We start from the raw sequence: 25732 nt of genomic DNA, 5'->3' as shown, positions 1-25732 counted from the left end.
TGTGTGTGTGTGTGTGTGTGTGTGTGTGTGTGTGTGTGTTTCAGTGCAGTGCTTTATCTATACCAGCAGATGTCGACAAAACACCCTTCCAATAAAAAAAGTTTTCAGAGTGAACAATTTAATTATAAATTCAGTTACTAAGAATCCACAACACCGTTTGTACGGTGTAAATAACTCGAGGTTTGATCATGTTATTGTGCTGTCAGCGTGGTTTTGAGTTCACCCTCTCAGCACCGTAGTGAGCGGCCGTGTACCGTAGAAGCAGATCAGCACCATGGAGAGCAACATCTACATCGGTTTTCATTGACAGATGGGCATCTTGGAAACAGCTAGATTGCGCAATTATATTTGAAGCAGTTGCTCTCGACAATCAACACGCTGATATTCTTGCAGGCGGGATGACAGGTGCAGTGGTAGCTTGACGTGCCCGCGCTGTGTAACTGGAAAGGGGTTGAACTGACCATGAAATAACAGTGTAGGAACGCCGATCGCGAATAGTCTGTGCGTAGGAGGTACGGATAAAAATACGGGGGATAAAAAGAAGGTCAGAGGCCAACGGTGCAGCGATTATTATTATTAATAATATCATTTTGTCATACAGGGAAAGAATAATGGCATATAGAAACAGAAAGTCATAATGCCACTCTTTCTTCTCTCCGTGCCCACGCAACCTTTTCTTGTTCCGTATGAACACCCCGCTATGACCTATAGGGAGCGTGTATTATCGTTCATTCTGCACCGGTGAGGTGGCGGTGACATTATAGTTTTTTCTTCTTCTCTCGTTGCTCGCTCCACCGCTGTACTGTATACCTCCCCCGCCAGCCTATACGCTGTGTGACATTTCTCGCGATTGCGCTACAAGCAGGTGGTGCACCGTTCAAAAGCACTGAGGAAGAAAAAGATAATAACTCTTTGACGTCAGTTTTTCTCTATGGCGCACGGCGTTTCGTCAGTTTTGCTCCTTTATTACTCTGTAGCAAGCAGCAACAGTAACTAGGCTGAGAGTTTATGTTGAACAAGTCGAAACTCAGTGACACGTTTACTTATTATGAAAGTACGTCAAAAATATGCTAGCAACTTAGCAACATAACTGGTTGACTTGTTATCTTACTCACAGTGTGATAACACTAAACCACGCCCACTTTGGATCTGACCGTCCACGGGCTTTTCCCAACACGTCACAATTCGTATGAGGCTACCTGATCAAGTCTTTGCTAATTTCGCATAAACTGAACTGGAAGTTCCACGCTGGGCACTTCATTTCCCTTTCCCAGCAGTCTGACAGAAGACATGTTGTTGGAGCAAAGTGGCATGGAAAACTAGTGTTTTCACCTGTAAGTGCAACTGAGATGCATTAAGGGAACGGTGGGATACAATATAAAAGAGTAGACGTGAGGGTATCTCGACCTCTGCTGCTTCGAGTTTGACCATCTTTGGCATCATTCTTGTCAGCGCGTCTCTCCTCAAGTCCTACCACCGACTGTTTCATGCTGCAACTTAACAGTTTAACAAGGTTTTTGCAGCCACCGAGGTTCACCTGCCGCGGTTCAGTGTTTGTGCAACTGTCCTCTAGTCTCACCACCTGATGGGGTTGCTCATTAGCACCCTCCTTCTGAGCCTTCACCCTCTGAGGAGCTCCCCGCTCTTCAAAGTGGCGCTTTTAAGCGATGTTGAGATGTTTGCGTGCGACTGTAAGGCAGCTCTGTGGAGCCGAGGGTGGCATTTTTAGTGGCTTTCCTTCCTGTTGTTGGATTTCTCCCTTCTCTGCCTCCGCGGGGCAAATGTCAGAGCATTGATGGCAGCTCCTGAAGCGTGTTAGTGGTATACCCGCCCCCTTACTGATGTCAGTGAGGCTCACTGCTGTGTGAGGCCAGTATGGGAGAAACGCCATGAGAAGATGTTGATCATTTACACCGAGGGCAAACATGATATACATGCAGTACTTTTTAATGATTGTGGTCTAACACAGAAATTAGTGACAAACCTACTGTTTTTGCAGCTGTATTTTAACCCTTGATTAAATCCCTCTCTGCATCTGAACAGATTAAGTATAATTTGTGTATCTATATATATATATATATTTAAATGGCCAATAAAAGCTCATTTCTGCCAGTTCAAGATTAAAAAAAAAAAAAAAAGATGAACATTTTGCTTTGATAAAAAGAAAATCTCATGGTATATCATAGTTATTAGGGGAAAAAAGAAATTATGAGATAAATGACTTTAAATCTCCTAATTTCATAATTATGATCTTTCATCAACATTTAAACTCATCCTGTAATTGAGAGTCCTTTTTTAATCTAATAATTATGAATTAGATATGACAGTTATGACTTTTTATCTCACAAATTTTACTTTTCTTTAATCTCGTGAGTTTGACTTTATCTCAGAATGTGAAACAATAACTTTATCACACGATTTCCACATTATCAGTCATTTTGACTATTATTTTATAATTACGACTTTTCCTTATCATCTCATCTTCTTATCTCCTAACTATGATTTGCCATGACAACTCCCCCCCATCAAGCTCAAGAAATGGGCTTTCATACACACCATATCAGCACTTGTCAAAGAAAAGTCTTTGAAAGATGAATTACAGATTCATAATGATGATTAAATGGTCAAGGGGCTGTGTTTTTAAGGTTATAGGTCTGAGGATTCTGAAATGACTCGTTAAGGGTTTTATTCCTTTGCCTCTTATTTCATATGATTCTATGTGCACATCTCATTAGCCTGGCGGTGGCATTCAGCCTCCACTGAGCCCCCCTCGCCCCTCCAAGTGGACGACTTTCCTCCTCTCAGCCACTGTCACTTGCAACACGCGCGCAAAGGAGGAACATGCATCGGGAGACGTCTCTGCGCCGACAGTGCAGCTCTCCAACTCCTGGTGTACTGCACTGAGAGGTTGACTGAAGCCTGGAGTGGGAATTGGAAGCATCAGAAATTCGCTTCATGCTTAAATGGATCCCAGCGGCAACGGCTCCGGAAAGGCGCCGGACGAGGACGGAGACGCGCACGGACACTTCGCGCTCCTCAGAGCTGGGGTTTTGGGCCTGGTGTTCGTGCTCGCAACGTGCGGTAACCTCTTCTTCCTCGGCGCGCTGTGGAAGAAGCGTAAAAGGAACACCAGGACCCAGCTGTTCCTCCTGCACCTGTGCCTGGCGGACCTTGTGGTGGCTTTTTTCCAAGTCCTACCGCAGTTTCTCATTGAAATTACGCACAGGTTCCGAGGCACGGACTTCCTGTGCCGCACAGTAAAGTACCTGCAGGTGGTCGGGATGTTCGCCTCCACTTACATGATAGTAGCTATGACCATAGACCGGTACCACGCGGTTTGCAAACCCATGGTTTCCTTCTTGAAGGGCTCCTTCAGGAGGTACCTCTCCATAGGCGCAGCGTGGCTGATCTCCCTCGCCTTCAGCTCCCCGCAGCTCTTCATCTTCTCTCTGCAGGAGGTGGAGAAGAACCAGTACGACTGCTGGGCGACGTTTGTCGAACCGTGGGGGAGCCGGATCTACATCAGCTGGATCACCCTGTCGGTGTATGCTCTGCCCGCGGTCATTTTGCTCTACTGCCAAATAAGAATATGCACGACGGTCTACTTCAACATGAAGAGGAAGGCGCTGCAGGCAGGACGCTCGGGCACGATGAAGGGGGTGTCCAACGCCAAGATGAAGACCGTGAAGATGACTTTTGTGATCATAATGACATACACGGTGTGCTGGAGCCCGTTCTTCGTGGTCCAGTTGTGGTCTGCGTGGAGTCCAAGCAGTGCGCCAACTAAAGGTTTGTCCCATTCTTGGATTTGTTATCGTGGTGTGAAACTTTTTTTTTTTGCATAAAAGTCTGCAGCACAGTGAAGGGGTGTAATTTTCGGGACTAACTGACTTGTTCGACTTCTCTTGAATACTTTTCTTTGCGCACTCAGTCATTATATCTGCATTTATGATAATTCTCGAAGATTATAATTCTTATAGTGTCAATATTTAGTGAAAGTACCAATAGTCATGCCTACAGTAATGTCACAATATTGAAATTGAGGTATTTGGTCAAAACTAAAGTTGAATTTGTGTTGCTTCATCCCAGTATTTATCAGGGGGCCAGAAGGTGCCACTGTAAATGTGGGGTGGCCACCAAAATGTGGCCTCTTATTTCTCATCTTATTTTCATTATTGCTGGACTGTGGATGAATAGTACCTAATGTGGAATATCACAAAGAAGCATGACATGCATACAGTACTTATTACCCAGAAGCATATTTTTCACATGAGGGGTGGGGACACACATTCCTAAAATGTGGAGGTCGCGATATAGCCCAAAATTATTGCAATAGAAAAGTATTTTTAGGCCAGATCGGCCATACAATATCACCATACCGTAGGCCGGTCTTGTAGTCAAGACCACCCATACCGAGACCAAATCATGACCAGAGTGTATGGAGACCGAGATAAGCCCAATACCAGCGTGAGTCCCAAACTGCATGACAAGCTTACAGTAAATGTGGATCTTAAACTCATCTAAAAGATGCACCTTTGCATAAAAACACACACAGAAGACACATTCAAAGTCCCTCCATTCACCCTCACCTAATATCTTCTGCAATATACAGTGGTGGACTGACAGGTACCTCACCTCGTCTTGTCCGCTGGAAGGGCACCCTAGAGAGCACTTTTATTATGTTTTATTTATAATACGGGACATCCAAGAGGCCACTTGCGTGGCATGTTTTTTCGATCATGGGAGCACCAGGTGGTAATTACAAGACGAGACCTTGAGACTGATTTTGCATACTACAATACCCCTGTAGGCCCTCATGTCATATTGGCCTATTAATAATGAATTACATATTTTTAGATCCAATCTATTACAGCATGTTCACATTTTTCTCTCTTCCTCCCACAGGTCCAGTGTTTGCCATCATCATGTTGCTGGCCAGCCTCAACAGCTGCACCAACCCCTGGATATATCTCTACTATAGCTGAAAAAAACAAAAACAAAAAAAAAACCCAACATACAGTAAATAAAATCAAAAATGACGGAGCGGCATGGGCAAAAACTGTTAAAGATGTTATATATCAAGGGATATGCCACTCCGGATATATGCCAGGGTCTGATGAAGACCAGACGGGTGATCTGGATGAGGATTTACGACGTCCAGGACACCAGAAGCGTGGAGCAGCGTGGGTCCTGTGTTTTCATGTATGTGCACTTGTCGTGTATAAACGCTCCTTCTTTTATAGAAGAGGACATACATTTGTTGTGTCATCTCTTTTGTGATGAATCTGGATCAGTGTCAGCATTGCTGTAAACGAGTATTAAATGGAATCTCTGTGGCATCTTGCAGTGTTTTGTGAGTCGACTGCTGCCTGTTTTGAATGCTCTGACAAACAAAGCATCCACCGTGCACTGAGGAAAAACACACATTGTGGCTGAACCTACAGTGAAATGTGCCAGCATGAGTATCTCTCCCTTCAGGCAAAACGTCCCCATAAGAGGCATAAAGGGGAAGCCTTTCAAAATAAAGCCCCTCTCTAAAAAGAAATCCACATGTATACATATTCAACTGATTTCAAATGTTATGTAAATGTTTCTTAGGTAATTATAATGTAAACTGAGCACATGGGCTCTGTGCTTGTACCTGCACTGCTTTGATATTTTGTGTCATCACAGACATACAGAAAAAGACTGTACCTGACACTGGATCTAATAAATAAATGATCATTTACTATTTATAGCTCTGGCGTCACCTTTATAAATTTGCCTGCGACAGACAGACGGTACGCCGAATTAGTCTCTGTAGCGTAGGAGGAAAGCACCTGTCGGAATACGTCACCGCGCGACTTAATACGATGAACCGAGGCAGCACAATGAGATTTACCTTGTTTCATCTTCATTTTATTTTGTTAATGGACTTTTATCATAAAGGCCCTCAGACCATATTATATTTGTCTTTTGCGATCTTATCTGAGGCTGCTATCGTTAAATTGTATCCCTTGGTCCTCGCTCATTGACCTCTTGTTAGACAGAGGTGACCTGTGTTACTCCCCTGCACTCTGCAGATCATACACACACTTATCTCTCTTGTCTTGTCCATGCAACAAGATCTGACGTCACAGTGCATTAGTCCCATAATGCACTGTGATGTTGTTTTGTTTTCCCGACCTGTGCGCGCAGCAGCGGGATTAAAACAGCTTCATTTCATTACCAAGTTGGAGTGTCAATTTATTTAATCCTTACAGGTGCAACAGAGTTCGGTTGTCATGCATTGCCGGGGAGGGAAACATGTCACTTAATCTTTTCATGAAATGCAACACCCTGGAGACTTATGAAATTGCTCTTCACAAATCCTTTCACATGTGCAATCAATCCCTTTGTCATTTGTTCTAAGGCCAATTTAGCCTTCCTCCACACCTCACACAAGTACAAGCATTAACCCCATCATGCAAACACCATGATTCACTGTATTTGTCGCCTAATTAGATTCTGAGTTAATACAGTTATGCAACGCTATGCGCAATAGAAAGCACAGCAGGTGTTCGTTCTCTCTCTCAGATGGTTCATTCCTATTGCCGTCACAGGTGCGCTTTTAAAAAAAAAAAAAAAAAAAAAAAGTCCTAACATGGTCACAATCCGCTCTACACAAAGTCTGTGACCAGGCCTGCGACAGCGCAGAGGCAGCCTGTGCTGCATTTCTCCCTGGAAAGCTGTTTCAAACAGGATTAGGTGTCTCACTAGGCCAAAACACTGTGATGACTAATTCGGGCCCCGGGGGTGGAAATGTGGGAGATAAATCCTGCTGCTGCTTCTGGTTCATGTCATTGTGGGGGTTAAAACAATCACAAAAGGAAATAGTGGACACAGGGGCAGCTTTCAACGCAAAAAACTTTAAGAACCACGGTCACTGTACGGTACAATCAATCTCTGGATCCAAGCACAATATTTCCCTCCTGCAGCAGATTGCAGAGAATGACAGGGTGCTAGTGGCAATCAGGCACAGTGCAGGAATAAAATGAGACATTGTGACATTATTGCTGGTGATTGCAGAGGTCATAGCATATGTGAATGGTGTCATTTTGAACGTGATCAGAATTGACTTCATGTATATAAACACAGCAAGCGGCAACAGATGCAGTTCAAATAGAGAGTCACCATCTGAATCACAGATCCGATGAGAAAATACAACAGGCAGATGGCATAGGGTAATAAAAACAGTAGAAAAAAAAGCCAGCAACAGTATGATATTTATCACATTAGAGATCCAATCATGTGAACACCAAACATAAAATATTGGTTATGCATCAGTTATGCACAGTGAAGAGCAGCAGAAAATCAAGGCTTCAGCTTTGAAACACTACACGCACAGACGGTCAAACAGTGCCACCATGTGGACAGAAGCAGACAGGACGTCGCAATATGGACATTGATGTGTGAAGGCAATGTTGCAGAGCACTGAGTGCTAGGGCTGGGCCATATGGACCCAACTTCAAATGTTGTGGGTTTGAACTTTCATTTGTAATTCAAAGCCACGTTTGAGATGTCAAGTGCTTTTATTAAAACACAATGCGACCTGCAACACATGTAAACCGAAAAATCACATAGCATAAATAGAAGATCTGTCCTTTAAAAGGAGCAGTATGTGTAGATTTAGGGGAGACATTTCAATCACAAGAGAAAGACTGAATAAGCAAACTGACCTTAAAGGACAACACAATATCATACTGCTTTACTTTGTTTATATGTGGCGGACCCTGCCACCTTTCTAGCTTCAAACAGTGTTCTGGGACTTTATTTTCCTCTGAGAAACAGCTTGTTGATTCTGTTATGGAAAAATAAATATTTCTGAGTTTGTATCATTAGGTCATTAATATTGTACATATTAAACATTCTGAGTTTAAATGTCTCCTATAAAACTACATAGTGCCCTAACCCTAACCCACACAAAACTGTAGCAGTAGAAATGTATGAAGAAAGTCAGTTGTAGTTTGAGACTATTAAAACTTTTGGCAGGAGCTTAAAAATTCATTTTCCATACCCATATACCCAGCTCTGCTGAGTACCAAAAGAGTTCAGTATGACACAGTTTGTAATGCTGTGCTTTGTGCATGGAGGCATGTGCAACTTTTCAGCAAAAGTGCCTCAAAGGTAACAAACAAAGCACTCATTTTCTGTCCACATGTTGTGATTTCCTGCAGAATCACACCAACATAGATGATATATAATCTTCTAAAACTTTCTGCCTCTCACCAAACACAGCACCGACTCTCTTCAGTAGAGATATCTCTGTCTCCAGAGCACGGATTTTGGCCACCGTGCTCTCCTCCCTGTGATCCAGCTCCAGGATCTTTGCATGCAAACTTAAGATCTTACTCCAAAGCTGATCTTTGTCCGTGTCAGGTCTGCAGTATGAGTGCTCGTAAACTGAGATGTGCTCTCCCTCGCCGGGTCCCTTCTCCTCTAGGAAGTAACTTGCAGGTTCATCCTTTACCACTTCCACAGGGACAAGGCTAAAAGCCTGGCCCAATGCTGCTTGGAGGGCGTCTTCATCTACGTTTTCCTCTCCGTTGGAGAAAGGGCCCAATGTCTGGCAGCACAACACAGTCACTGTTGGGTCTGCCTGCTCTTCAGAATGTGGCTTGATGCGTGGGGACAGTGCCTGGCAGGATGCTGTTGAAGTCCCAGTGCCGCCTGGTATCTCACGAGCAGCAGTTTGTATCTCGGAGTCACAGGATATGCCAGCGTTCGACACCAGAGGAGCATCAAATATCGTCTCTGTCTGCTCGGCAATGTTTGTCGCACTTGAGTGGAGCTTTTTGCACGTTCTGCTCAAAATTAGAGGCCTCTTACTGAGAGGAGAGTCCGATACTGCAGACTCAGTGTCGATGTCTAAAGTTCTAGGTTTGGCCTTGGGGCTTCTTTTGCCGGAGGTAACTTTTTTTTCGCCATCCTGGGATGTAAGAAAACATGTCTTCATCAAATGGGATTACGAAAGGCAGCAAAGCTACTTTGTAAATCTATGTGTCTATAATGGAACATTGGGTATAAGAATGAAAAACAAAGAAAAGGCTTGTTGCACTCCAAAAACTCTCAGTGAACCTTAGGCTTCTGGTGTGCACCAAGACTTTACTTCTTGTTGGACCTGTGATGAATGTTGAGACAGACAAAATTAGATACATACATCTTCAGCAGAGGGAAAAACGGTTGGGATGGCTGTGGTCTTCAGGTAGCGGATGCCCCATCGGATATCAAAGCAGTCCTCTGTAAAATGCTCGCTGCACAGGTACTGATGTCGACTCGGGGTCCACTCCTCGCGCTTCATGTTGTCCACCCATTTCTGAAGCCTAGGCTGGTCTTGCAAGGGAAACCTTTGGTGGAAAGAAAATATTTGGTTGGGATCTGACACGACTGACAATTTCAGCTGCTGGCAGCTGATCAGTGTCACTTTGGTGCTGCAGTAATTCTAACGTATCATAACTCCACATTCTGTCAAAGTCTCAGGGTCTCTTACAAGAAGCTACCCCTCACAAACACGATATGCAGCTGACGTGACATGCTACGCATAACAGGAAACACATTTCAGATCTGAGACACAGCAGAAAGAAGACACAAAACATACGGGTAGAAGCTAATTCTCTTGTTGTCTTGTCTAGTCGCCGTCCCCCCGCGGTTTCTGCACACTTTCACAGCGCAGTACCGTGGCATACCTGAAGCGAAAATACATAGAAGCGCTTTATAGAGACAGGTTTGCGGCTGACATTTTTGAAAAACATGGAACTGCTCGCAAACGGTCACTTCCGGGTTGTGGTTCTCAGAGCGGAGATGACGTGTAGTCAATTTTACAGTCAAGATAGTTATGGAAACGGCTGCATGTCTACGTCGAGGAAATTAAATACAATAAGACTGCGTACTACGTAAGACTACGTAAGACTCTTATAGCTCATCGGCTATTTTATACCAAACAATTAAAAATAATACACACGTAAAGTGAAAGATATAGATGACTGGGCTTAAAACATGTTTAAGTTTCGTACCTCAGACCGAAGCGAAGCCGGAAATACGCGCAGGCCACGCTCCTTCGCTTGACTTCTTTTCGGGCTGTCTCATTTCTCCACGTGCGCAATGTTTCCGCCAATCATAGCAATTTGAGTCACTGTGTTCAGAAACCGACCAATAGCGTTGCGAGTCGTGGTGTTACAGCTCAGGAATGCAGCTCGTCAACAACTGCTAGCTTTCGCTTCTCATCAGCTGGGGCTGTCGGCGTCTGACTGAGCTGTCCGCAGGCTGTTTGTCACCCCGTCTCCAGGTAATCTCTCTTTTTCGATATACTTTCATGTTATTTGTGGTGGGGGGGTTAACCGCAACCCAGAGCAAACAACGCAGCATTAATCCAAACAAGCCTCTTAGCTCATTTAAGTTCCTCCCCTTTGCGAAAAACAAAAACAGTGAGTTGTTAAGCTAACAGCTTTCTGTTGATTACAGCTAGAAAGGCAACGCTAGTCAACAACGTCGCGTAACCTAACTTGTGGCTGTTTTCGAAAAGTTTTTATCTGAATTTTGAATCCTAAACCCCTTTTTGAAGATGGGCGTGTGAAAACGCCGTTTGTAACCAAGCTGTCAAAACTCCTCTCTTCACACCCTCAAAGGTGCCAAAAGCAGCAGTTATGGCCACAGCGCAGTCGGTGTTGCTGCTAGCAGTGAACATTCTGCTGATCTCGGAGTTCATCCTGGCCAAGAGGGACTACTACGACATACTGGGGGTGACCAAAGATGCCACCGAGCGCCAGATCAAGAAGGCTTTCCACAAGCTGGCCCTGAAGTACCATCCCGACCGAAACAAGGGCCCAGACGCCGAGGCCAAGTTCAGAGAAGTAGCTGAGGGTGAGTGATGTCATCATCTTTTAACCAACTTCTTACGTGTAGGGCTTTTTAAAAAAAATTATTATGACACCCTGTTGCTGCTGTGTCAAGCAATTCGAAGCATGCATTCCTTGTGAAACATCCTTTTAATCAGGATACATTTTAAGAGGAATGGCAACAAATAAACCGAAAAGTGTTAGTGACAGTCACTGGAAATGGCCAGGGTTTGGGTAGATGACATATTGTATGGTTGTGAGTGAAACATCAAGAGGGAATGTCTGACTTCTCCCCTGAGAGACTGTGAGATTCCTCACAGTATTAATAGCCTGTCTGTTGTGACGTGACAGATTGACAGGATGACAGCTGGGTGTTTTAAAGGTATTTATTGGCGCTCCATATTTTCTACATTAAAGACAATTGCATGTGAGGCTCAACCCTGTCATCATATCTGTGTTGCAATAAGATAAAAACTTTATTGATCCTACACCCAGGAACAGAAGCAGAGGGTAATGAGAGCTAACGTGAACAAAATAGGGAAAACAAAAATCATGTAAACAAAATAAAGCTTTCACACACAACTACATGATAATATGACCGAATAAACAAACTAACCTTAAAGGACAACACAGTTTCATCCTGTTTTACTTTGTTTATTTGTGGCGGACCCTGCCACAATTCTAGCTCCAAACAGTGTTCTTGAGACTTTAATTTCCTCTGAGAACAGCTTGTTTAATCAGTTACTGAAAAATAAACACTTTTGAGTTTGTTTTACTAGCTCCTTAATATTGTCAATATTAAAATTCTCAGTTTGAAACTCCTCAACAAAACATAGTGCTTTTGAATATATAATTATAGAAAACGACTAGACAGACATTATTATCAACATACATTGTCTGGAGGTCAAATCACAACTTTGGATGAGCTTGAACAAAAATTGTTAAAATGTTTCAAAACCTTTCAGTCGCAGTGTCATACCAACCAACTCAATGAGTGATGTAACATGTCTTTGTCTCTACCAGCATATGAGACGCTATCAGATGATAAGAGGAGACGAGAGTACGACCAGTTTGGCCACGGCCCGTCACCGGGGGAGGGCCATAGACCAGGAGGAGGAGGAGGAGGCGGCGATTACAACTTCCACCAGCACTACCATTCCTTTAACTTTGATGACATCTTCAAAGACTTTGACCATTTTGGTCAGCATCACCATCACCACTTTCACTCCCAGAGCCAAGCCCACCAGAAGAGACACTTCGACAGCAGCTTCCAGGCCCATCAGGAGGCTATGAACAGACACAGGAGGCAGTTTCAGCAGCGGGCCTTTGGTGGAGGACTCTTTGATGACATGTTTGAGGACTTGGAGAAGATGTTCTCCTTTAACACTAACACGCACCGCACCAGGACTGAGAGCAGATTCGAGGGCACGGGGAAGCAGCACTGCAGGACAGTGACGCAGCGCAGAGGGAACATGGTGACCACCTTCACCGACTGCTCCTGAGACGAGCAGGGGAACGGTGCTCTGCAGAGTGCACCCACTCGGGACACTGCTGGGATTTTTCATTGTGGTTGTGGAATTAATTGCTAATTTATCACTTGGTGGAACAGAGTGTGGCTTTTGTAATTCCCTGTATGTAATTTACTTTCAGAACAAATATCCGAGTTGGCCTGATAATGGCTGCTTACTAGCAATAACTCATGCACATCATTGCTCATAGCACGATATGTACTGCAAACCTCATGTTGATTCAGATACCTCCCCATTATTTAGGGTTCATTCAGTTTGCTTGTGTTCTTTTCTTCTGAAGGTACAGTCTTTTAGACTCAGGTATGGCCTAAGGTTAAAAGAAAATTTATAATTAAAATATTACCTTTTCTTTTAGAGGCAGTAGGATTTAATTCAGGCCATACTATAGTTGTGCGCTCCATAACGTCAACTTTTTGCTAATGTAAACCAGGCTGTGCTCATCTGGATTCGTACATTTTCAAATTTTGCCCTGAAAATGGTTCTTCACATCCAGCGACGTGTGCGGGTTTGCAGTGATCAACTTAATCTGCACCCTTTCAGCTCAACAGCCGCCCTCTTTGGTTTTGGATGTGCGTGTGTACTCTCTATCTCTCATCAACTGTTACCTCGTTTTAGTTCTCTTCCTACAGAGTTGCATCTACCTTCTCTCAGAAAGTAACATCAGTCCCATGACAACATATGCTGGTATACTTAGCCACAGGCAGAGTTTGTGTGCCCTCTCAGCTGTTTTGTAAAACAAAACAAACCTGGGGTCACCTGGCAGTTAAGCTTAACGGTCTGAAAAGTTTGCTGACCTGATCATAATGTGCAATATTTAGCACCTTTGCTCTTCATGTTGCCTATCTTTTATAGACAGTGCTGTGTTAATGTCATTGTCTAATGTCCGCACTTTGTGTGTATGTGTGAGAGTGTGTGTACGCTGAGAGTGGCCTGAATGTTGATTGGTTGCATAATGTTTGGAGAATGAATAAAAAGTTACAATAGGCTGTCTGTGTCTTGTATTGAGAGAGGAAACATGAAAAATGCATTCAAGTAAGTTTCCATTATGGTCAGTATAAATATTGGTTTTTATGTGATCAGTTTGGTTTTGACTACATACTGTAATGAATAGATTTTTTCTGTCCTTAATGTGAAAAAGTTCAAGAACCACCATGGTCCTGTATAACCAACTGTTGCCTAAAAAGCTGTAGTTTAACTTAAACTCCAGTAGGGGGCATGCTCTCATAAGATAGGGAGGCGGGGTTGAGAATAGACTTTGTGAGGGAGGAAACCACTTTGACAAATAAAAAAGACATTGTACGTTTACGTTATGACGTAGATTTAAAAAAAAAAAAAAACTTTCATGACACCTGAGAGAAAGAGAAGAGAGATCCACTAAGTCTTGTAAAAAGAAAAATATTAAGCCACTTTGCATGAGTTTCCTCTTGTATTTCAAATATAAATCCGGATTAGAATGAAGAAAAAATGTGAACATTTCATTATGTACATTTTACCCCTACAGTATATTCAACTGAAGTTTTGAAGTGGAATTTTGTGCTCTGAAAGTAAAAGCAAAAGTCATGAAGGCATATTTGAGTGTCTAAAATGTGCTTGAATTATACCTTAAAGGTCCAATATGTAAGAATTTCAAATGACCACATTCAAAAATTAACTAGGGACCTGAAAAAAATTATATGTATATATATCTCAAGCCTGTTAGCAGCTGGCTATATCAGATCCAGTACAGTTGTATCCCTGGTACCCCTAAGCAAATGAAGAAAGTGTTATGTCTCCTTTCAGAAATGATTCATGCTCACTGCAGCAAAGCCCAAACAAAAAGTCACTGAAACCTCTTCAGAATCCGGTTGAAGAAAGAGCCATGATTCTTTGATTACTTAAAAAACTCGATGCAGATCTCGTGCTGGTTAATACAAATGCATGTAACCGCACCATTTGTGCTGAGTCACTCTCCCCCCTCTGAGGCCTCTGTTTGGGGAGTAACCTGGGTTGATGGTATGCAGGCCAGACATTACTAATCAATCCCAGACTTGTGCTGTAGGCTTGTAAACCCCACCTCTCTCAAAGGACTTTGAACAGCCTGCCTCTGTCTGTGAGGGCTGTGCGGTTCAAGTCTGCTCGTGTGATCGGCTGCTTGGTGATCGATCTGGCGAACAGGCAGAAACTCCAGCATGATACCTTCAGTTACACTCAGCAATGGAGCAAAGATGCCTATTGTAGGTCTGGGAACGTGGAGGGTAAGCCTGAACATTTGTTTTTCTAATTAAGATAAGGTTTACAAAATGTGGATGGATGCATGGATTTTTGTCTCAACTCCTTTCCCCCCCCTTTTTGCCAGTTAGATTTCAGGGGTTCTGTGGTCTGCGTCATCTGTAGTGTGCATGTTTTAATGTTGTGAATTCACTGCCTCGTCGCCTGAATCTACCTGTGGAGACTGCTATCATTCATGTGGTGCAGCTACAACTAAAAATACAACCTTTAAACATCTGACTGCACTCTAACCTGACCGTGAACCTGAACAGTGATGCTACCGATTCACTCTTGCTCTTGATTCACTGATGTGAGGCCAGAACGACAAACAACAGGCGGTCACAGCCGCAGCTTCCGCTTTAATCAAATACAGTGATGCTTTCCTGTATCTGCAGTTTCCTTGACTTTGTATTGCTCTACCTCTACAGGCAGGTGAAGGAAAGGTAACTGAGGCTGTGAAGGTTGCAATAAGCGCTGGCTACAGGCACATCGACGGCGCGTACGTGTACGAGAATGAACAAGAGGTCGGGGCAGGAATTCGTGCAATGGTTGACCAAGGAGTGGTGAAGAGGGATGACCTATTCATTGTCAGTAAGGTATGATGTAAAATTAGCCACATGGACTTTGAAACACTCCAGATACGGCTGTCCAGGCAGGAAATGTATCATGGTGTCTTTAAAGCAACATTATGTAGCAACTGACATTACGTGTTGAAAAGTAAATGATGTACTATGATGCAGACCTGCCAACCTTGAAGAACCTTGTCCACCTGTTAATCTAAACATGTACCCACTGACTGTTTATAATCACATGAATGCAGTCATAATGTGTTGTGATTGAGATCCTGATCCACCATGCATCCTGGAAAGCAACGTGCGTAGGATCAGCGCGTGATTCCCGCACTCAAAAGGCAGTGTGAATGAGGCTATTGTTTCAGGCTTGCTTGCTAGTACATTTATTAAAACCCCTGTCCGTTTCTATTTCAGCTATGGTGCACCTTCCACATCCCATCCCTGGTGAGGGGAGCCTGCGAGAAGACATTAAATGACCTAAAACTCGACTATTTGGACCTTTACCTCATGCATTTCCCCATGGGAGCCAAGGTTTGGATACCGCTGTCCTGTCAAGCTTCAGCCCATTTCACCTGTCAAAATGAACAGTGAATTACAATTAGTATTTGTTACAAGTTTTATATCATATGGGTATTCTTTTAGGTCTCAATTTTCACTTTTATGTCATCACAATGCTGTGCTTAAGGTCTTGTTAATTTGTGCAAAGATCATGTTTAATCTTAAAACACGTTTTGTCCTGACATCGCTTCGAAAATATCGTCTCCTTAAGTATATCCGGTTTTGTAACTCTGAAGATGACTGCAAAAATGCACAAGGTCTCCTTAAAAGATATCTAGTGTGTTGACCTAAAGATGGCTTGCTAATGTGACCCAGTTGAAGCAGTATTTCACTTGGCAGGGTCTTGCCAATGTAACATATCTGTGGTTTGCAGAAATGTACTATCAACTTTTTTTTTTGGGGGGGTGGTGCCCTGCATGTTTCCCTGCTAAACATTTCTACCTCTGTTTTCTTGCCGCTGCAGCCTGGAGATAATTTTTTTCCTGCTGATGAGAACAACATGTTGATTTCTGATGGCAGCAACTTCCTGGACACTTGGGAGGTAAGTGCACTTGTAAAGCAGGGTGACTGACTGGGTGGGGGCCTCAATAAGAAAAGATGCATTGCTAACGCGAAGAGAAATGTGTGTGAAGGCTATGGAGGAGCTGGTGGATGACGGCTTGGTCAAGGCCATCGGTGTCTCCAACTTCAACAAAGACCAGATTGAAGCCATCCTCAACAAGCCAGGCCTCAAGCACAAGCCCGTCACCAACCAGGTACAAAACAAGACTGTGATTCCCCCAAACATCATGTAGGAAGACAAACACAAAAGCTAAAGTGGTAGGGTGTCGTTCCAGATCGAGTGCCACCCTTACCTGACCCAGGAGAAGCTGATCAACTACTGCCACTCAAAGGGCATCTCGGTGACAGCTTACAGCCCGCTGGGCTCCCCAGACAGACCCTGGTGAGAGGCACCTATGAAACACAGCACTCACAGGAAGAGTCACAGCTTTACTAAAATTATTTACCATCACTCACTGTTGGCTGTTTTACAAAAAGGGCTTCAATTGATGAACCGTCTTTACTGGAGGAACCGAAGATCAAGGCCATTGCTACCAAGTACAACAAGACATCAGCACAGGTAAGAAAGAAAAATTTACGATCTGCTATGGAGTGACAGACAGGTGACTGGGCTGGACGGCTGTACACAGAGTCTAAGACAATCACACCAGAATCAACGGCTCGCATCAAGTTAGCATGGTTAGGTTGGACACGTGGATACAAAAGTTGCATGAGAAAATTCAGCAAGGAAATGTGGTCACATGGTGGAAGAAAAGGGGTCTCTATCAAACTTTAAGTCAAGCTCTCACCAAAAAGCAAGCTAGGCTTTTTTTTTGTGAATGAGTCAAACCTTCATGTAAAAGCATAATTATGATGAGAGAGGCACTTTTAAGATTGACCGTATTTTCGTTTTTGGCTCAAACTCATTTTCAGTGGGAGTGCATGGGGCACTTTTACGCTAGCATCAAAATCACTATTTTTAAAACACTAAGAAGGCTCGACATGACATGAAACTTTGCTCGTAGTATCACCAGGGTCCAGAACATTGTTTGTGTACACAGAGTTTGCTAAAAAAGAAAGTTTCTGAACAACTCACGTTAGCAGTAGCGCCTTCCTTCCTTCCACTATGTGTAGAGACCCTGCTTTTACACTAAGGTTTGACTCGTATACATTCACAAAAAAACCCCCCCTAGGTTGCATTTTGGCGAGAGTTTCACTTTAAATCCATTGGAGTACAGTAGTGTTGTGTAGTTGTGTAGATACTCAGGGTTGTGTCTGAATAATGTTCGAATAAGGCTCTGTACTTTTTATTTAAATTCTCACCAGGTTCTCATCAGGTTCCACATCCAGAGGAATGTAATTGTCGTTGCCAAGTCGGCAACACCTCATCGAATCAGGGAAAACTTCCAGGTACAGCGACCTTTAAACTTCAGAAGCTGATTGCTTTGGTTTTACCTATATGAAGTGTTAATACAGGATCATTAGAGAGGATTTTTAAAAAATTTTTTTTAACCATTCTTCCTCTTCCAGGTGTTTGACTTTGAGTTGAGTGAAGCCGACATGAAGACCCTGCTGAGCTTGAACAATAACTGGAGAGGATTTGACATTAAATGGTGAGTAGACAGACAGACGACGGGAGAATTCACAGACCTGCTTAATGGATCCATGAGCATTATGGACGAATGTCAAGTAATGTGTTCCTCTTATTTTCTCTGCAGGGCCTCAACACACAAGGACTTCCCTCTGAATACAGAATACTAACTCATCAGACAACATGCTGCCTAACTAATGTGCTTATCAAGACTGAGCACAAGTGATTAATTGTACTTAATAACCTTGTACTGGACCATCTGTGAATACATTTTTCTATTGATGAATTTATCAAAGAATGCACTGAAACCTCTATTGACTAAAACTCTGTCTCCTGATATATTTATAATCTGTCCTTACTTATTCATGTTTTTAAGAAGTCTGAATTACCATTCCATATGAAATAAATTAGAGAACTGATAATCTAATTAGACTCTTACATGTATTTCGATTTTGTTTGTGGACATGCATCCAAAAACAGTACACCAAAGTATGTGGTAACCACTTGATAATATTCCAACATAACAATTTTTGGTCATAAACATCTCCAAGTTTGAATTCCACCTTCACAGAATGCATCATGGTAGCTTGGTCCTCTCACATTTCTGCTGACTCACACCTGCCCCTAAAAGTGTCTTCATAGAGGGTCCAGAAGGGGCCTATGAAATCTTGGGGTGGCCAGGGGAGGTACTTGACATTCAAAATGTCTCATCTTCATCTTATATTCATTCTTGAGTCACACTAAATAAATAGAAATGATGTCAGATACAAGCCAGTACTCACTACTTCGAAGCATATTACGCACATGGAGCTCATGAGTGGGGATGGCCAACAATTCTTATCAGGGTGCCATGGCGACCCTTTGGGGACGCCGCTGGCTGCCAGCCTAAAATCTCTGCCATTCATGAAGATGATCTGCTATATACTCATCGCCATTATATATGGCTTATGAGGTCAGTGGCGGGTACTACATTTCTGTTGAGTTTGTTTAACATTACAGCAGTTACTGTTTCACGTTTGCATGATTAAAATATGGGAATGGTACAACAACAAAAAACACTCCATGCTGTCCTGTTTTTTCATGATCTTTCTGTTGAGGTACCTGGCACACTGATCTGATACTTAAAGGTGAGGTTAAAACACTGCAGACCACTGATTGGTCAGAACACCCAGAGATAACTTGATATCATTTAGGAACAGCTACTGTGAGTTACACTGGGTTCGTAACCCATATTTTAGTGGAAACAAGGCTTAATAATATTTGTCAATACCCTTCTTTCACAGCCTAACCAACAGGATAAGTAAATCTGTATCTTATTGCTGTAACTAGGTTATCAAAAAAAAACCAAAACTGAGCGTTAGATATCTCAATACATTTATTTGTGTGTGTGTGTGTGTGTGTGTTCACCTGACACCTTAAAAGGCTCCAGTCGCTCCTTCATTCCCTCGGTCTGACTATGCAAGTTTCTGCCCTCTTGTGGTCAAAAAGAGGCACAAAGTGATGAACTCACACCAGCTTGTTTTATTTTCCCCCACAAGACTTTTTTTCAGCACGTAACAAAAACAGCTCACATGGGAAGTGAAAGCAAATATTTCATAACAGGGTTAATACACATGATAAGAAAGTGCCATGTATGACTTGCGACAAGTGACAGTGGGAAGTACTTTGTCATCCTAAAACAAATCGAGGTAATTTGTTCTGTATTTGACTGAGATAATAGTGCTTTGACTGTTCAGTCAAATCTATATGCTAAGGCCCTGATATCTCTGCACAAGTGGTAAAAATATACTTGATTAGACAATGAAACACTTAGAAAAAACATGTTTAGTAACATGAGGAGTGCTTTGACATAAGATGAATCCCTCAAACCCAATTTGTGCTATAAAAAATATGTTTAGACTTAAACTCTGAGCTTAAAACAAATGACAACACTTTGAATTGCTTTTTATGTTCTTAGGACTAACTTAGAACTGTCTGTGACATAAAAAAATATTGCCTCTGTACTTATATGGCACACATCATGTTCTTCAGTAACAATACAGACCTCGAAGTAATCTACATGACAATAAGCTCAGAAACTGGACGATGACCTCAGGTCTTTGGAGTGTTTGTAAATCTGGTTACCAGCTTTCATAGAGAAAAAACGGGTAATAACAGATGTCAAGGTTTCTCTTGACAAATGTAACATGAAAATCAGATGCAAGGCCACACCAGCACTGCAAGCTGCTCTAATGAACAGGAAAGTAAGCAGACAAGAGAGCAGACAAGGAAGCCCCAGCACCCACTGTAAACGTGTGGAAAAAAAATCTGCATTTATTATTTCAGAATTCATCGTTGAATGGGTAATCCTTGTGCTTTATGCCCCTAAAGAAAGAGGGAGAGAGAGAGAAGAAGGAAAATGAATAGATTTCCTGGCAGACAACATCATCTTAACAATGTTACAAACAACAAAAAAAAAGGGAAAAAAGCACTCAGTGATGTACAATCTCACCATTGCATGGGACAAGCTCTCCAGTTCCTGTTGAATCCCAATATAGTCTTCACTTCCTCATCATTCAGTTCAAAGTCAAACACCTGCGAAGATGTAAACAACCCTTCATGCACGAGCCACAAGCGCAAGTAAGTGAAGCAGATTGAGAGCTAATCCCAGAAAGTATCTGAAGTATTTCTCAGCTGATTACCTGGAAATTCTCCTGAATGCGCTGAGGTGTGACCGACTTCGGGATCACAATCACGTTCCTCTGGACGTGGAAGCGGATCAAGACCTGGCAGAGAGGGAGGGAGGATTTTAACACGTGAATTTAACAAGAAGTCGTGACTTTAAATGTAAGAGCCATGTGAAGGGTCAACCAAGTCAACCACATTTTTCTGTCTTGTGTAAATTTAGACTGCACTGCGACTGATTATTAACTCAGATTACAGATGCCAGAGAAAAGAGGAACAAGTATTTTGTTTGCATGTGCACAATACATTTTTAAAACTTTGGTTTCATTTTGCTTTTTCTGTACCTGAGCGGGTGTCTTCTTGTACTTCTCAGCAATGGCTTTAATATCTGAATTCTCCAGCAGTGAGGGGTCGTCAGGTTTAGCCCTGCAATTAAAGACATCATCCAGTATAGTATTACAAGACTCTCACACTTCATTACTCATTATTTTGCTGACAATCAAAATTCAAAGATATATCTCGAGCAAACTCTGAATTAACTGGGACTCTATTGAATATTAAAGCTTCATTCAATGCTGACACTCAACATTCGAATGCTGTGGAGCTTTTTTTGTACATGTCTATTCAGCGATTCTGGAGAAAGACGCTGAAAAATGTTGAGTCTCTCATCAACCAAGAATCAGAATGTATGAATTTATCTAGATTTATCAATCAAAAATGAAAGAAAAGAAATAAGCCAATTACCGAGCCAATCTAAATCGTGACAAAATATGCACACAAACAAACCGCCAAGACAAAGAGGAACAACAGTCACAAGTTGAAACTAACCACACACAGAATGTGACAGACAGACCGCAATGAATACTGATTTGGCAATTATCATGACCCATTTTCTTGGAGTCTGTGGAAAACAAATCAAAACAAACAAAAAAAACCCCAAAAAACATACAATTCCTTTCTCATCTTATTTTGACACAAGTGTGATTGTCATGCTAACTGACCAGGGTCTGTCTGGGGAGCCCAGGGGGCTGTAAGCTGTCACAGAGATGCCCTGAGAGTGGCAGTAGTTGATCAGCTTCTCCTGGGTCAGGTATGGATGGCACTCCACCTACAGCAGAAGGACAAACACACAGGTCTTGTCATGCATTGCAGAAACCTTAAGAGTAAAGCCAACTGAACAAATACCGAGGGTAAAAGATTGTGTTGCTCTGTACACTACAAGGTAAAGTATTACTTTGCAACTGTCCTGCCAATGGATTTTGTCTTCAAACTTCAATTCAGTGTCTTCTCTTATGGAGACATTCTATATCTATTGGAAAAGTGTCGAATGAAACAGGGTGGACATGCTAATTTTGTGCTGCAATGCTGTGACGCGAGTTGAAGTTCCTGACATTAGCGCATAAATGGTTTCTGATCCATCGCAATTAACGCAGCACTCCAACATAATTAAGTTTGATGGCAAGAACGTGGTCAAATATATTTAAAAGTAACTACAGTAACATTGGGACTTGCTTCCCGACTGCCTTCCAGTCTTCAAGGCCGGTTTGTGATGTCAAATGTGACACAGCTGAATAAAAGCTGTCGGACTGCTTTGTGCAGAGGTGTCCTTTGGAAAACACAGCCCCAAAACTATTCAAGCATGTGTTTATAAGAGAGGCACAAGACTATATTAGAGTGATTGCATTAAACATTAGCCAACAAAGCCTTCTGTACTTATCTGACATTGTTTAAAAGAAATAAAATGGCTCATACTCTATATGTGCATCATTTGTTCTGGTTTGGTGCCTGTCACGACAAAGGGCAGGAGGAAAGTGGGGCTGTAATCGGATATACAACAGACAAAACAAGACACTGATGCTGAACAATGGCTCTGAAAAACAGCAAAAATATAAGGTCACCTCAGCTAATTGCTTTGGCCTGAGGGAGAACGGCTGCGGCCCATTACGAATTAGCAGGACATTCATTCCTCAGAGCTGATAGGAGGAGACAGATACTGCCATTACGGCCTCTTGTCCTTTAAGTACTGCGAATGCATTCCGTTTTCTTGACTGTGTGTTTAACGCTGTGCATGCATGTTTAAATAGCAAATGGCCCATACTGTTATCAGGTGGAAAGTGTTATCACTTTGCGCAACAAAGGTGAATTCACTAAGGTTAACGTGTCACTTAGTGTACCTGGTTGTTGGCCGGCTTGTACTTGAGGCCTGGCTTGTTGAGGATGGCTTCAATCTGCGCCTTGTTGAAGTTGGAGATACCGATAGCTTTGACCAAACCAGCATCCACCAGCTCTTCCATTCCCTGAGAAAGTTGACCAAACAGAGCTGTTCATAAACAATTAATACATTGAATTACTTGAAAACAAACTGAAAATGCAGTGGTTTTGGTTTTAAATACACAAAAAAAGGTCACAATACTTCAGAATCATATTTTCCAGGAAGTTTTTGAACCTTGTGTTTTGTAAAAGTGAGTTAGTTGTCTGTTTATCTCACCTCCCATGTATCCAGGAAGTTCGTATCGTCATTGATCGTCTCTCCTGCGTCGTTCAGAGGAATAAGCTCACTGCCAGGCTGTAACATGACAGAGGGAAGAAGCGTCTACAGGTTTACATCACATTACTGTGACAGTGACAATATGAAGGCTCACTCCTCGATTAAACATCATCAGAAAAAAAGGGACATTTGGTTATAGATTATGTGGATATTTGCTCATCTGTGCAAAGATTCCACTTGTATCATAGGCAGGAAGATACAACAGATTTTCACACATTGTTGCTAATATAACAGTGTGCCTACCTTGAGACCCATGGGCCAGTGCACTAGATAGAGGTCTAGGTAGTCCAGTTTCAGATCACTGAGGGTCTTTTCACAAGCCTGCCTCACCACTGACTTGGCATGAAAAGTGCACCACAGCTATCAAATCAAAAGACAGGGAAGTCAATGAGCCATGGTGACATAAACATCGGTTTGAGTGCCTATTTGTGGAGGAAAATATACCAGTTAGGGCAATAAGATTTTGCACCCACAAGTCACCTTGCTAACAATGAAAAGATCCTCCCTCTTGACCACGCCGGCCTTGATCATGGCATCAACACCCTCTCCCACCTCCGTCTCGTTCTGGTAGACGTATGCTCCATCGATGTGCCTGTAGCCCGCTGTGATGGCTGCTTTCACCGCCTCCGTGACCTTGCCAGGGGGAGACTGGCAGACAGGGACAGTAGATATGGTGGTTAGAACATGAACAATAGAGTGTTTGGGGCTGATGTTGATACCAAAATACATTGAATCCATCAAATTTCATTGACATCATCTATGCCAATACTGATAGATCTGTGATAACTAAATAATCTGGGTGGGATACTGACCTGACAGAAGGATAATCACACTTTAATCACCTCCCTGACATGATGCGTTTTCTGCATTTGATCCCAACTGTTCAGGGGCAACTGGCTCTAAACTGTATTTACTAGTAATCACCTCATCCATTTTACTGCCAGGTGCCGATATTATTAGTCATTTTATGGACAGATATCGCATTTAATATAAAGCAGGAAACAGCTGCCATGTTGGTAGTAATGTAACGTTAACACAAATAAGGCTTGCCCTTCTTGTAAACACACGGTCAGACTGGTTGTTCAGGATTAGGAGCAACTTGAAGCACTTTAACGAAGAGTTGCATGCTTGCTGGCGTCTACTAACAACTGAACTTCATTGTTATTGTGACTTTTGTCTGTTCCAGTAATATTCTGGAAATAAACCAAAGGAAACGCAGCGCTGATTAACTTGACAAATCTGAACACGACGGTCACTCTTCTAGAAAGAGTGCATACGCCCATACATACGGCTGGGGTGTTGTGCCAAGTGGAAATTAAGAGGCAATATAGGGTTACTTGCACAATAAAACGCAATGACAAGCCAGTATATATCACAATAAAGGAAGGTGTGCATACCAAAGTTACTTTCAAACACTCATTCAGGCTACATGACGGTAGGTGCTCTCGGGAGACCAGTCAAGCTAGCTTACATGAAGCATCGACCTGTCGGGTAAGTTAACTCGGTAGGACAGCAGAGAAAAATACAAATTATGAAAAAAAAAAAAAAAAGAAAAGTATTAACGCACCTTCCAGGTCCCCAGCCCCACAATGGGCATTTGTGCGCCGGTGTTCAGTTTCACTGTCGTTGCCATTTTTCCAGAGGACGAGCGGAGACGTGCTGCTGTGCCAGGCGAGTAGAGACGGATAGCTCGCTGCTAGCAGAGCGCGGGTCTCGTCGATCGATTAGTAATGCCTTTATAATTAATTTAGGTCAGCTGAGGCCACACAGTGCTGTCAGTCTGTCCTCCCTAACATTAACACATGCGCGTACACTTTGGACAGCAGCACTCTCGAATAGTTAGAGTAAGTATCAGATCTTTAACTGGAGTAAATGTATTCAACATTGCACTGACAGTATCATTCAATCGTGCTTACATTTAGGCGTCTTTAAGTCTGTCCAAGGTGCACCTCATTGATCACTTCATTTACAGCTGGTTAATAACTTAATAACAGCTTAATAACAATCCATCATAATTTATTTGTCGATCATGTAAAATATGAATATATTATATTATATTAATATAATATAATATAAATATGAAAATATGAATCCATACAGTAACCAACCAATTTCGGTCAGAAAAATGTAGTACAATAGTACAGAAAGTACAAAACTTACATTAAAAAAGTGGTTTATGACATACAATGAAATGGAAATGTTCAAATGACCTCACCCACCACGGTATTAAAGGATAAGTTTACCCAAAAATGAGATTTATGTACTTACCTACTCACCCCCATGCTGATGGAAAGTCAAGTGAAGTTTCGTAGTCCATATACCATTTCTGGAGCTTCTCCTGAATCTCCTGAGCAACTGAAGTAGATGGGGACTTTTTTTAAATGTAACAGCCAAAATAAAACATTAAACAACTCCACACATTTCTCCGGTGCAGTTCAAGTCTCCAGAAGCTCTCTGATCCCAAATTGAACTGAAGAGATGTTATTTTCACAAAGCCATTGTATGTTTTGTGGCTGTTATTTTACATTAAAAAAACCCCACGACATTTACATTAAACCGTCCCCATCTACTTCAGTCGTTTAGGAGAATGCTGCAATGCAGTTTTGCTGTGAAGCTCCTTAAAAATGTTT

At 42.4% G+C, this 25732-nt stretch overlaps 5 protein-coding genes across 8 annotated transcripts; 3 read left to right on the top strand and 2 right to left on the bottom strand.

Annotated features, from left to right (window-relative positions):
- Positions 1–109: 109 nt before the first annotated feature.
- avpr2l (arginine vasopressin receptor 2, like) lies at positions 110–5737 on the top strand. Its single transcript, XM_037121456.1, has 3 exons — positions 110–1334; positions 2736–3789; positions 4906–5737. Exons 2-3 carry the CDS (start codon positions 2964–2966, stop codon positions 4983–4985), a joined length of 906 nt encoding a protein of 301 aa, XP_036977351.1. The 5' UTR covers positions 110–1334; positions 2736–2963; the 3' UTR covers positions 4986–5737.
- A 2077-nt stretch (positions 5738–7814) lies between these two features.
- LOC119032370 (THAP domain-containing protein 5-like) lies at positions 7815–10173 on the bottom strand. 3 transcript variants are annotated; one of them, XM_037121452.1, is made up of 4 exons: positions 10032–10173; positions 9617–9704; positions 9179–9365; positions 7815–8947 (listed from the first exon to the last, which is right to left on the bottom strand). In XM_037121452.1, the coding sequence occupies exons 2-4, from the start codon at positions 9700–9702 to the stop codon at positions 8198–8200; spliced, it is 1023 nt and encodes a 340-aa protein (XP_036977347.1). In that variant the 5' UTR covers positions 9703–9704; positions 10032–10173; the 3' UTR covers positions 7815–8197. The 3 variants fall into 3 exon arrangements, with proteins under 3 accessions (XP_036977347.1, XP_036977348.1, XP_036977345.1); XM_037121453.1 differs by lacking the exon at positions 9617–9704 and having other exon boundaries at positions 10032–10168; XM_037121450.1 differs by lacking the exon at positions 10032–10173 and having other exon boundaries at positions 9617–9827.
- On the top strand, positions 10161–13368 carry LOC119032373 (dnaJ homolog subfamily B member 9-like). Its single transcript, XM_037121457.1, has 3 exons — positions 10161–10303; positions 10644–10878; positions 11877–13368. The coding sequence occupies exons 2-3, from the start codon at positions 10662–10664 to the stop codon at positions 12353–12355; spliced, it is 696 nt and encodes a 231-aa protein (XP_036977352.1). The 5' UTR covers positions 10161–10303; positions 10644–10661; the 3' UTR covers positions 12356–13368.
- Positions 13369–14408: 1040 nt separating this feature from the next.
- Positions 14409–18317, top strand: LOC119032371 (aldo-keto reductase family 1 member B1-like). Of its 2 annotated transcripts, XM_037121454.1 has the most exons (10): positions 14416–14616; positions 15058–15225; positions 15616–15732; positions 16223–16300; positions 16392–16514; positions 16596–16702; positions 16798–16879; positions 17626–17709; positions 17830–17912; positions 18018–18317. In XM_037121454.1, exons 1-10 carry the CDS (start codon positions 14551–14553, stop codon positions 18058–18060), a joined length of 951 nt encoding a protein of 316 aa, XP_036977349.1. In that variant the 5' UTR covers positions 14416–14550; the 3' UTR covers positions 18061–18317. The 2 variants fall into 2 exon arrangements, with proteins under 2 accessions (XP_036977350.1, XP_036977349.1); XM_037121455.1 differs by lacking the exon at positions 17626–17709 and having other exon boundaries at positions 14409–14616.
- A 1071-nt stretch (positions 18318–19388) lies between these two features.
- On the bottom strand, positions 19389–24828 carry akr1b1.2 (aldo-keto reductase family 1, member B1 (aldose reductase), tandem duplicate 2). Its single transcript, XM_037122324.1, has 10 exons — positions 24670–24828; positions 23583–23750; positions 23346–23462; positions 23043–23120; positions 22729–22851; positions 21556–21662; positions 20899–20980; positions 20572–20655; positions 20382–20464; positions 19389–20254 (listed from the first exon to the last, which is right to left on the bottom strand). Exons 1-10 carry the CDS (start codon positions 24733–24735, stop codon positions 20212–20214), a joined length of 951 nt encoding a protein of 316 aa, XP_036978219.1. The 5' UTR covers positions 24736–24828; the 3' UTR covers positions 19389–20211.
- Positions 24829–25732: the final 904 nt, after the last annotated feature.

Source organism: Acanthopagrus latus, chromosome 14 (assembly GCF_904848185.1).
Source record: "Acanthopagrus latus isolate v.2019 chromosome 14, fAcaLat1.1, whole genome shotgun sequence".
In the NCBI taxonomy this organism is placed as follows: Eukaryota; Metazoa; Chordata; class Actinopteri; order Spariformes; family Sparidae; genus Acanthopagrus; species Acanthopagrus latus.
This window is presented reverse-complemented; position numbering and strand designations above follow the sequence as displayed.

Coding starts and splice junctions, on each gene's coding strand:
- LOC119032371 (XM_037121454.1), top strand. CDS start 14,551: ATGATACCTTCAGTTACACTCAGCAATGGAGCAAAGATGCCTATTGTA. Junction 15,226..15,615: donor ACCTATTCATTGTCAGTAAG/GTATGATGTAAA, acceptor TTTCTATTTCAG/CTATGGTGCACCTTCCACAT. Junction 17,913..18,017: donor AGAGGATTTGACATTAAATG/GTGAGTAGACAG, acceptor TTTTCTCTGCAG/GGCCTCAACACACAAGGACT.
- avpr2l (XM_037121456.1), top strand. CDS start 2,964: ATGGATCCCAGCGGCAACGGCTCCGGAAAGGCGCCGGACGAGGACGGA. Junction 3,790..4,905: donor AAGCAGTGCGCCAACTAAAG/GTTTGTCCCATT, acceptor TTCCTCCCACAG/GTCCAGTGTTTGCCATCATC.
- LOC119032370 (XM_037121452.1), bottom strand. CDS start 9,702: ATGCCACGGTACTGCGCTGTGAAAGTGTGCAGAAACCGCGGGGGGACG. Junction 9,366..9,616: donor AAGAGAATTAGCTTCTACCC/GTATGTTTTGTG, acceptor TTTCCACCAAAG/GTTTCCCTTGCAAGACCAGC. Junction 8,948..9,178: donor TTTTTCCCTCTGCTGAAGAT/GTATGTATCTAA, acceptor CTTACATCCCAG/GATGGCGAAAAAAAAGTTAC.
- LOC119032373 (XM_037121457.1), top strand. CDS start 10,662: ATGGCCACAGCGCAGTCGGTGTTGCTGCTAGCAGTGAACATTCTGCTG. Junction 10,879..11,876: donor GTTCAGAGAAGTAGCTGAGG/GTGAGTGATGTC, acceptor TGTCTCTACCAG/CATATGAGACGCTATCAGAT.
- akr1b1.2 (XM_037122324.1), bottom strand. CDS start 24,735: ATGGCAACGACAGTGAAACTGAACACCGGCGCACAAATGCCCATTGTG. Junction 23,751..24,669: donor TGGGGCTGGGGACCTGGAAG/GTGCGTTAATAC, acceptor CCTGTCTGCCAG/TCTCCCCCTGGCAAGGTCAC. Junction 20,255..20,381: donor AGAGCTTGTCCCATGCAATG/GTGAGATTGTAC, acceptor CTCTTTCTTTAG/GGGCATAAAGCACAAGGATT.